The following is an 11919-nucleotide window of genomic DNA, read 5'->3' as shown; positions in this document are numbered from 1 at the left end:
GATGACTAATATGTAGGCCTACATCAAAATTCAGGTCCTTATTATAATAATCGTCTCATTTTATTAAACACCTTATTGTTAATTATAATCACTAATGCCCAACTTTCTAGACATGAGACTAAATTTGCTAAAAGTAAACACAAACCAACAAAAGTTCAGGTCATCAAATTTGTGTTTATTGATTGACCAGGCTCTTTACCTGTCAAATAAAAACAGATACACAGAGGAAATTCTGCACAGATGCAATAAGAAATTCAGAGCCAAAATACTTTTTTTGTAGACTTCCCTGGGAAATGGGTACTGAAGGTGCGCTGCAGACTCCTGTCAGAGATATTTAGAACATTTTCAAAAACGTGATTTTGTAGCACGTGCAAGTCTGGCAGCTCTCTCACTGCTTGGGGTCATCAAAGGTCGAGAACAAATGAAAGCGGAGATCAAATACTCACATTCACAGTGAGAAAATGTGACACAGGTACCACTAAAAGTAGAAAAACAAATCCAGCTTTACAACAAGAAAAAAAAACAAGACACTTAAGGATCTGCAATTGTGGCAAGAAAAAGCACAATGGGAAATGTAGAACAAACAAGAAAAAACACAACATAAATATTCTTCTGTGTACTGGTACATGCGTGTGACTGCAGATGACAATGACAGTCAGGCAGCCTAATGAAAAACCTGCATTATGAAATATCAAACATCAGCACAAGCTCCGCCCACTACAGAGCAGACAGAGAAGGTGAAGACCACATGAGAGTCCAGATCCACAGAACAAACAAAATGAAGAAATGCAGCTGCCTGACGGGTAGTGCAGTAACAGGAAGTCCAAGATAGAGGTATGGGGCCATGAAGAGGTGAGAGGTCAGAGGTTCATTTATAAAGCCTCAGAATGGATGTTCAGAGACAAATACTGTGAGGCGGATTATTGAACTGCCACGGAAGTTGATGACGTTGTTAACCGTAACCATCTCTAGATCTAGAACGATGGTCTTCGGTCCTTTAATGGGCCGGGCCAGAACCAAAGTTGCACTGATATTACTGGTTTGCTGTGGAAAAAAAGGGAAAGAATGTTTTCATATTTTTGTAATTCGCTCCGAGTCTGTCACTCTTTCTCTTCAGAGTTGAAACACTGCTTTCCCACATGGACAAATTATATGAAAACAAACCCTTTCAACAATTTCAACTGATATTTGATTAGCTAAGGGACTCCTAGGACCCATAAAGATTTTGTGGTTTGGCTCCAGTCATTTTACCAAGCTCACAGAAATCCTACAGCTCCCTCTAGTGGTCACCTTTATATATAAACTAACATTAAAAAGTATGCAGTTTGTAAGATATTTTAATCGTTTTTGAAAGACGTCTCTTATACTCACCATGGCTGCATTTATTTGATCAAAAATACAGTAATATTGTAATATATTATTACAATTTAAAATAAGTAATAAATCATTTTAAAGCTTTCAAAGCTGAATTTTTACTTCAGTCTTCAGTGTCACATGATCCTTCGGAAATCATTCTAATATGCTGATTTGCTGCTCAAGAAACATTTTTTCTTCTTCTTATTATTATCTTCTTATTATTAATTTGGTGCTCAATAAACATTTCTTACTATTTCAATCAAAACAGTTGTTTAATATTTTCATGGAAAGTGTGATCGATATTTTTTTCAGGATTCTTCAAAAGAACAGCATTTAATTAAAATAGAAATATTTTGTAACCTTATAATTGACTTTATTATAACTTTTGATCAAATTAATGCATCCTGAATAAAATTATTAATTTCTTTCAAAAAAATGGTTGACCACAAACTTTTTAACAGTAATGAAGGTGTTTTACAACAGGCATCAGTTATACAAACAGAAGCCCATTTACCCGCATGTAAAACTCTCGCCCCTCGTTGCCAGACTTGATCTGAAAGATGTAAAATGCTCCAGGGTAACGTGTGGTGGCCTGCATTTGAAATATATCGGCAGGAACACTGCGGCCAGAAGACAAATCCATATGTCTGTACAGAATAGTGAAGGGTTGTTCCCGACAAGCGGGATTCTCTGCAGAGCACATGCACTGACTGAGAGAGAAAGAGAGAAGTATATTCAGAACATGCTGCAACTGTTCAACAAAAAGTCAAATGACTGACTAAAGCAAACAGGTTTTCTTTTGTCAACACTCATGAACTCACTTGTCACTGAGCTCTATGTAAGGTGGATCACATCTAAGAGGGTCCAGACATGTGTAACCTCCCTGGAAATTGAAACACACTTGTGCTGTTGTACAGGTGTTGTTACCAGACTCACATTCATTGAGGTCTTGAAAATCAAACACACAACAGACAGAAGTCAGGTTATCAATATCATCATGATCATTAACAGCAGCAACAATAACTACAATGTCAAGGAAGCTAAATGGTGCAGCAGATATGAAATAGCTACTCTTGTGTTCAAAACAATTCTGTAAATGGCTAATGCCAGTAGCAAATTAACTGAGAAAATGTCCATAAATATTTCTTACTCGCTATGAAACTTTAAAGTCTCTCTCTCTATACATACATACATAATTATTACTATATACTCATAATGCATATTATGCATACTGAAGGCAAATGATGCAAGTCATATACAACACAAAACGGTTTGTCTCTCTGAAAAACTGCACTTGACACAAAAATGTGAAGACGTATTTTGTTTTAGTGGTTTAATTTGAGAAATATTCCACATTTGTGTCACAACAAGGAGAAATGCAACTACGAACACTTAGAAAAACATTTATAACACAATATAAATGATGGAACAAAATCACATTGAAAGAAGCACACAAAATAAAAATGTAGAGATACCTTCACAGCTCCTTCCATCCTCATACATGTAATATCCAGGCGGACAAATGCAGGAGAATGATCCTGGCGTGTTCACACACGTGTGCTGACAAAGGAAGTCTGAGAAACTGCACTCGTCCAGATCTAAGGATGGGTAGTGATAAAGACAGACACATCACACACTATCAATGCACACAGTCACACATACAAAATCAAGCAACACGCATCTTAAACCTCTCTCTAAAAGCTCTAAATTGTTCTTGGTCCCCTGTCTCTCTCTATTCTTATCGTCTCTTCTCCTCCTCTTATTACCATTGCAGGTGGTCCCATCAGAGGCGAGCTCGAAGCCCTCATCACAGGTGCACATGAATGAGCCGTATGTGTTCAAACAGCCGTGAGAGCATGGGTTTGTTTCACACTCGTCCACATCTGGCGAGGCAGGAAGAGGAAGAAGATGGCAGATGTCAAGATTTTCAGTAAACTCTCAAACTAAACAATAATGATGTTCCTGTGTATGTGTGCACCTTGGCATGTCCTGCTATCAGCATTAAGAAGGAATCCAGGGCTACAGGAGCAGGAATATGAGCCAGGGACATTAGCGCACAGCTGCTGGCAGTAACCATAGCGACACTCATCAATGTCTAAAGAAAGGTGAGTTAGAGAGCACTAAATACGCAAACAGTAGTCACAACTGAATTAAGACATTGTTTGGTGTCAAATAAGACTGGATTATTTCATTATTTAAACATCAAACCAACAAAGTAACAATTTGAATGGTCATATAATTGAACCTTTGAAAAACATTAACTGGATTTTAATTTACACTACTGTTCAAAGGTTTGGGGTCGGTAAGAATTTTAATGTTTTTACAAGAAGTCTCTTACGCTCACCAAGGCTGCATTTATTTGATCAAAAATACAGTAAAAGCAGTAATATTGTGAAATATGATAAATTGTTCTATTTTAGTGTACATTAAAATGTAAGTTATTCCTGTGATAGCAAAGCTGAATTTTCAGCAGCCATAACTCTAGTCTTCAGTGTCACATGATCCTTCAGAAATCATTCTAATATGCTGATTTAGTGCTCATGAAACATTTCTTATAATTATTAATGTTTAAAATTAATTTTTTGTAGAAATCATGATGCACTTTTTAGGATTCTGTGAGGGGAAAAAAGATCAAAAGAACAACATTAATTTGAAATAGAAATCTTTTGTAACTTTACTGTCACTTTTGATTAGTTTTATACATCCTTGCTGAATTATATAATATTAGTTATTTTAACAAAATCTTACTTACCCCAATGTTTTGAACGGAAGTGTACTTTAACGTGACGAAAACTGCTTTATTAAAGGATTTACCGTGTTCATGTTGTGTCACATGTAGACATCACACATTAAAGCATATAACATCAAACTATCCATTCATAATGTCTGTAAATCTTACCTTGGCACTGTCCACCCACCAGCCAGTAGCCCTCAGTACATGAGCAGGTATATCCACCGGCTGTATTTATACACACCTGAGTCGGGTTACACTGGTGTGACTCTGCCTCACATTCGTCAACATCTAAAAAAATGAAAGATAGCCACAGTCAGCTCCCACTTGTGCTTTTCCCACCACTATCCACTTTAGAAACTCCCCTAAAACAATTCACCTTGATGTATGTAACTTCACAACCCTTAAATGTTTCATTATCATCAGAATACTGATATAGAATACTTCATCTGTCCCACTGATAGCTTGCCCTCTGTGGACAGATGTTCTTTACTTTAAGCTTAGCAGGTCTGTTACACTTCGAACTCCATCCCGACCTCATAAATCTTACCTTACTATCACATCTTACACAAATAGCTAGTCTTACACAACGCATTTCCAAAACTGGAGTTCATATCTCTCTGTTCCACTCTCGCTCACACATTATCAGCACAATTCCTTATGAGGGCATCATATGCTTTAAAAATACCCGAAAAGTACCCTTGATTCTCAGACAATGAAGTCACATGTTTTAAAAATAAGCAAATGTTACTATGAAAGTGATGAGGGCGTGATGGATTTGGGGGGTTGGGGACCGTGTGAAAGCCAGATAATTAGTTTCTTTTGGTTAAAGCTGCCAACAGTCCCACTGTTACTATATGGGTAGAGTGATGCAATGGGTCCTGGCAAACCAAGCTGAAATTCCATAATAATAAGTTACTTGTGCACTTTAAAATTACCCATTCACTTGCATTTGGCATTTCAATGAAAGCATCTGACTGTACAGTATAATCGCAAAGGTAGTCACTTGCTTTGCATTACACCTACCTGGAATTGAACTTTTGTGTTAGCAGCTCAGATCCTTAACTATTATAGACATCACAAAGCATTATTATGAGGTGGAATCATTACAGCCAGGTCTGATAGCAGAGATGCGGCCACATGAGGCCCAGCTGGGCCCTGGAGCGTGAAGGAGAGCATCTGGATTACATGTGCACTATCACACACGTCTGATCTGAGGTGAACGGATCTGGAGCATTCTAGGAATGCCAGCATTTTGGAGATCAGATCTGATGCAGAGACTGTGCAGTAAATTTTGCACAAGATTTAAATGAGGGTCAGAGGAAAGACATGGTGTGTAAATGAAAGAGAGGGAAACGTTTCTGCATGTAAAAGAGGAAGAGAGATCAATGATATAAAATGTTGACGGGTGATATCATTCATGTGGTCAGAATCATGATTTTTACTAGACTTTTAACAAGTTTACTACGGTACAATTCATTAAATTTAACAAGAGGCCCACAAACCAGATGTTGCTGAGGTCATTAAATCTAATCTTCACATCAGAGATATTCAATCCCTTAAAAGTAAGCCCAGACGAAATCTAAAGACTTTACTCATATTTGGAAAATCTGCAATTCTGTGAAATGGACTTACACATGGTAAATGTGTTAAACTGCGCTCATAACGTTCTAATTGCTAGCTGAAAGCAAAATCAACAAACAAATACGCAAGAGGATGGGGAATTTATATGAATGACGGGTATTATAATTCATACTCACACAACATGCTTGTCTTATTAAGGCAAAACAATTCATCAATCAAAAGAGACATATGCAAGACTAAACTTTTCAGGTATGGAAAACATGTGGATGATTAATATGAACAAACAGGTTGAGGTCAATCCAGGATCCAAGAATCTGGCACCAACTCAAAACTCTTGCTTCTATACGCACATCTTCATTCCAGAGATTTAATGTCCGAGATCTGTTGCCAAACACTGACTGTTAAAATTATATCAAAGGCATTTACAGTCCACCACTGCAATAGTTCAAGCAGGCTAGTCAAGCAACACTTCACACAGCCCATGTGAATTAGCTGGAATCATTATACTAACGTGAGGTGTACAGTGAGCCAGGGTAGCAATTATGTTTAGTGTGGAATGTCTAGTGCAGCCACAAGGAGAGTCTAATTTGAAAGTGAAATACAGTAAAACAATAGCGAAAAGTACAATAAGAGGGTGAAATTTTAAAAGCAATCACATTTTCCTTATCTGAAAAATCTGAAATATCTCCAGCAACTCTTAGGAGCTGCTCAACTCTTTCAGCTTGATCTACACCATCCTACACTGACTTTGCACAGAAAATACAAAATGCATGGTTGATACAAAAAAAAAAAACCTCTTTATTTGCTACTATTCAAAATTTAGGGTCATGTAGATTTATTTATTTTTTGCAAGAAATTAATACATCTTTTTAATGAGGATTACTTGAATTGATCAAAAGTTGCAACAAAGACATTTAAAATGACTTTTTGACTTTAAAATGACGCATTTCAAATGAATGCATTCATTATACAATCCTGGAAAAAAAAACTATATCAGGTTTTCCATAAAAATATTAAGCAGCACAACTTTTTTCAGAGTACTACCTGCTAAGAGTTCAGCTTTGCCACCACAGGAATAAATTACAACTTTAAATCTACAAAAATACTGAAAATTGATTTCATAATATTACTGTTTTTACTGTATGTTGATCATATAAATGCACGAGAGACTTCTTTCAAAAACATAAAAAAAACTTACCAACCCCAAACTTATGAATGCTAGTGTATATTTAAAAAAAATAGCATTACATATAAATTTCAATCACTCAGAAATAATACTGACATCATACCTCAATTTCCAGACGTCCCACTAAGCTAGAGCACATTAATTAGTCTGCGGTACTAGAGCCACTCCACATTTGCTGACAGACACCAGTTACAGTCCTACAGCCTGAGTAGGCAAGTTTCAACTTGACAAATCAAATCATTTTGGACATTTTTCAAGTTCCCACCCAGAATAAGATAATTTAAGCTCTTGAATTTTGGATTTTATGCAAAGCATCCACATTCCTGAATCACAAGTGAGCTTTAGATCTTCTTTTCTCAAGTTTCTCCTGAACTAAACTGTCTTTCAGAGGTTTGCATGGATTTTAGAAGTGCCTATAAGCTTTACTGAGGCTAAACACAGGATTGATGGGATTTATGATGGCACATTTCAGGCACTGACTGGGTTGACTGTTTTAGTCCTTCAAGCCTTAGCGCCACTGGCAAGAAGAGGGCATTCCCTGGCTTTTACAAACACACACGCTAACATTAAGATGAATGATGTTATGGTGTAACACTACGTACTTCCTGTACGATTTCTGTTCCATAACAGCATCCCTTAACATAAATAACAAACACACAGTACAAAGAACACAAATTGCGCAGCTGCTCAATGACAGATCTCATTCAACAACCACTGACTTCATGTTTGGCACGAGCAACCACAGATGCTGAGATCACAATGGTTTGTCTTTACGAAATGCTGTTGTACTGAATGTCTCAGTGGCGCTATAAGACCATTATCTGTGTCCAAAATTTAACACAGCACACAACATTCATCTTCATTACTCAGTCCAAGTTTTTCCCAGGTCAGGACATGTGCATTCGCATAAGCGCATTCATGAGCATATCTGTGCGTGTGTCTTCTTTATAACATGACTGTCTTGGGCTTAAAAGGTAACAAATCTATCATTTTGTGATTCTGCAGAGGAGCAAGAGAGGACTGGAGAATGCATTAACTGCAAAGGCTGGCACCAATTCGAGACAAATCCGCAGACCATATCGAAAAATACAGCAAGCAGTCATTTGTGCTACCATTTATCATATGGCACGTGAAATAGGTCACCACGCTGACACGCATAAAGATTCCGACAGCACAATATATAACACCTATCTAGATGAAAGCAATAAATCCCAGGAGATATCACAGACACCACATTCAGCTCAACAGCTTCAACAGAAGCAGACCACATAGAGTCAGTTACAAAATGATGATTTACGACAGTGAATAAGACACTCTAAAACAGTCTCGTTGAATTGTAAAGTTGGATCCCAGTAAGCAGGGCTAAATGCCAGTTCCTGTGTGTCTTCCTGCCTCTTCACAAGATGTAGTTTGTTCTGAGGTTCCACAGTATTTTGTGGTTCCACACTAATGACTGATCCAGTCCAAATTACGAGATTCATTCTGCTGAAGTCTTTAAGATGCCACTCAGCCCACCGCAGCCATTACTAAATTACAGTCCAGCACAGAACTGGGTCTTTGCCTCATTTCAGAGCGAGAAGACCCATGGACCATTGCAGAAAATGAAGTAAACATAAGCCCACAACCTGATGTGACCCAGAGTTAACCATGTCTCAAAGAGTCTTATTCTTAGCTTGAGTTATTTATTATAAAAAAATGGCTTTACATATGCCAGAATGTATGAAGTTCTTCTTGGATTTGGTACTCTATCATGTATCACATATTCTTTTAAAGCACTATGACAGGGCATGATAATGTTTAAAACTTAATTATCTGTTTTGTTATTTTATTTAGTTAATAATCCAATAGTGACTCGTGTCTATTCAAATTGTCACTAGTAAGGTCTTCTTGTTCATCAGATAGTAGAACGTATTCAGTGACGAGTTTTTGTTCTGTTAGTCATAAATTTAAATTGATCTCAATTTCATTCTGACATATAAGCACACTTGTATGCAAAAGTTACTGAATAAACATCTACAACTAAAGTTAATCTAATAAGCACATTTGGCATTAGTTGACATAGTGTTACAGTGGCTGTAGTAATATATGGTAAAATATTATTAACATATATTGTAATTTACAATACCAGCCAATTTACAAAGTCAGCAACACATGACTAACTGAATGAAGTTATGTTTCTCAAGATTTAAAAACCTTTTAAATGCAAATTAAATGAAGTCATACATTAAATTTTTGAAGATATATTGTGCATGCATATATATTTATTTACAAAAATATAATTAATTTTTTTAAATGGTTGACCTGGTCTGGATGGTAAACTAAAAGCAGTCAAGATCATTATTTGGTGGGCCAGGCACACTAAGACCACCTGACAAGCCAGGAATGTGTATCAAATCTTCTGGATTTGAACTAGCAACCTTTCAAGTGCCAACTTTAAAGGGATAGTTCACCCAAAAATGAAAATTTGATGTTTAGCTGCTTACCCCCAGGGCATCCAAGGTGTAGGTGACTTTGTTTCTTCAGTAGAACACAAACAAAGATTTTTTTTAACTCAAACCGTTGCAATCTGTCAGTCTTATAATGGAAGTGAATGGGAATCACGGCTTTGAGAGTAAAAAAAAAACATACACAAACAAAACCAAATTAAGCCCTGCGGCTCGTGGCGATATATTGATGTGTAACTTGGATGCCCTGGGGGTAAGCAGATAAACATCAAATTTTCATTTTTGGGTGAACTATCCCTTTAACTAACATTATCAATAAATTTGGGATAGAGGATAGAGGAATGTATAGGAACATGAGGCAAACTTACCAACACAAGTGCCATCGGCACCAAGTGTATATCCAAGGATGCAGGGAGTGGACCGGCTCACTATTGGGTAGCTTGGACCGGGGCCTGGACCAGGACCTGCTCCAACAGGGGGAACGTTAGGAATGAATGGTTCTGAATATCCCAATGATCTGTCAGGGTAGGACTCTTCAGGATAGGAAGGCTCAGGATAGGAACGTGGACTGTTTCGGGCATAGGATTGGGAGTAGAGTCTGCGGGGGATGCACAGGTATCCACCGTTCTGATTTACACACTGCATGTCACCCCGACACGGGTCTGGCAGTGTCCGGCACTCATCAATGTCTGAAAGCATATGTTAGAGGTGGCATAAACAGCTGTATTTGAAACACAAGTTTCAATGAACATTTTAACAACATGGCAGAAGTGCCACTAACCGATACACTGTCGATTGTAGATAGAGTGTCAATGGTCCATTGGAGAGATAGGTGGCGGTAATGCACTTATAAGTCTGCGATCTGCCATAAAGCAAGAAGCAGCGCTCAGGACGCGCTCAGGACAGTTCAGACATCGCAGTGCATCAGAGGTAAAAAACTATATAAATACTGTTCAGTTTATGAACATTTTAACAACATGGCAGAAGTGCCACTAACCGATACACTGTCTGGCACGGCGGTCATAAGTAAATCCATCTGTGCAAGTCTGGAGAGAAACAGGCATTTTATAGTCAATCCAATAGATAAACAGCAGTTTATGGAGTTCTTTAAGTAGTTATGTTGAAGTAGCTTGATATTGCTATTGTATGCTAAAGTTAATGTTTATGTTAAAGATGTACAACAGAACTGGAAAAGCAAAAAAAAACAAAAAAACAAGTAAGGCACTCTTATTACGACACAAGTTGAGCAACAGTGCCTAGCTTGAATGATTCAAAACAAAATTCACTTACCTGACTTTTCCCGGAGTGAATGCAGCATATGATACATATTAAAATGGACAACATTCTATAAACAAAAAACAAAATACCTTGGTAAATCATTCTGAAAATTAAAAACACGTGAAAATGTTTGTTTCATTCATTGGAATAAGCACTGAATGTCCATTCAAAACCAAGAATATCAACAAACACTCTTATATAAATTAGATCATTTTTACAAACTTATTTTCATGGTTTACATATTCTTTTGAAGCACCATGACAATGATAACATTTAATCCTTAAAAATATCTAATATCGGTTTTGATACTATCTCTTATTGTCTAGTAAGTAATCCACTAGTGACTAACATCGGTTAAATATGTCACTAGTAGGGTCTTCTTGTTTTTTTAAGTAAATAAAATACTTATTCCAATAGTTACTAGTATCAATTCAGTTACATATTCATCACATACCAGCACTTCTTAATTTGGTATTAGTTACTATCCCAATAGTGACAAGTAACTATTCCATTGTTGCTGGTAACAAAATAGAAATGTCTTACCACAAAATTATTTTGGGATCTGTGGTTCAGCTATTAACTGTTCACTTCTGACTAGTAGGTATTCCAGTTGTTGCTAGTATCCTTTCCAGTTTCACTATACATTGGTATTAGTATTTGTTCTAAAGAAATTGAAGACAGCTATTTATTGGACATTAGTATGAATATGAATCATTCAGAATACTTAGTACATATGACAAGCTATTAGATAAGCATATGACAAGCAAGAATAGGAATTGAATCAATGGCAGGTAGCAATGGAATAGTTACTTGTCACTACTGGAATGGTAGCTAACAGCAAATGAAGAAGTACTATTGACTAATTGAATAGATATTAGTCACTACTGAAATAAGTACTAGTATCTAATCAATAGTCAGTTGATTACTTAGTAGCTAGATACAAGTTAGTTGTAAGTAATGTATGCTAAAACAGCTTGTCATGAATCACCAGCTGACTAATTAAACTCACCTTTTGTTGGTCGACCAACTCAAGCCACGTAGTTCAAATAACATGTTTATGTGGATCCTTGCGGTTCCCTTGGAAAGAACGTCACACCGCCGACCCGTAAACCCCTCGCAGTAGGAAACGAGTTGATCTTTGTGGTTTTACTACCTTTACGGGCTCGCAATACCCAAAGCGCAAAACGAAGTGCCCAAAGCGCCCCCTCCGCGTACGCGCGTTCACTTGAATGGCGAGACACTTGGCTTTGGTCACCCGATGCGGCCGCCCTGTCGACCGATGATAGGAACGTGTGAGAACATTGACCAATAGTAAGAGGAGGGTCTTACTATATAAAAAA

General features: G+C 37.2%; 1 protein-coding gene across 2 annotated transcripts; it reads right to left on the bottom strand.

The window, feature by feature from the left end:
* Positions 1-277: 277 nt before the first annotated feature.
* On the bottom strand, positions 278-11919 carry LOC107655017 (fibulin-5-like). 2 transcript variants are annotated; one of them, XM_016442408.1, is made up of 12 exons: positions 11589-11919; positions 11123-11241; positions 10592-10646; positions 10299-10347; positions 9670-9990; positions 4256-4378; positions 3335-3451; positions 3123-3239; positions 2832-2954; positions 2178-2304; positions 1871-2066; positions 278-1044 (listed from the first exon to the last, which is right to left on the bottom strand). In XM_016442408.1, the coding sequence occupies exons 3-12, from the start codon at positions 10643-10645 to the stop codon at positions 883-885; spliced, it is 1389 nt and encodes a 462-aa protein (XP_016297894.1). In that variant the 5' UTR covers position 10646; positions 11123-11241; positions 11589-11919; the 3' UTR covers positions 278-882. The 2 variants fall into 2 exon arrangements, with proteins under 2 accessions (XP_016297894.1, XP_016297893.1); XM_016442407.1 differs by lacking the exon at positions 11123-11241.

This window comes from Sinocyclocheilus anshuiensis, unplaced genomic scaffold, assembly GCF_001515605.1.
Source record: "Sinocyclocheilus anshuiensis isolate Anshui unplaced genomic scaffold, SAMN03320099.WGS_v1.1 scaffold487, whole genome shotgun sequence".
NCBI classification, from domain to species: Eukaryota; Metazoa; Chordata; class Actinopteri; order Cypriniformes; family Cyprinidae; genus Sinocyclocheilus; species Sinocyclocheilus anshuiensis.
This window is presented reverse-complemented; position numbering and strand designations above follow the sequence as displayed.

Bases quoted from the DNA above. Each gene is read 5' to 3' on its own strand.
- LOC107655017 (XM_016442407.1), bottom strand. From the start codon at position 11,632: ATGTTATTTGAACTACGTGGCTTGAGTTGGTCGACCAACAAAAG. The intron at 2,955-3,122 runs GTAATAAGAGGA...ACCCATCCTTAG, and splicing joins TGATGGGACCACCTGCAATG to ATCTGGACGAGTGCAGTTTC. The intron at 2,067-2,177 runs GTGAGTTCATGA...TTTCTCTCTCAG, and splicing joins TACATAGAGCTCAGTGACAA to TCAGTGCATGTGCTCTGCAG.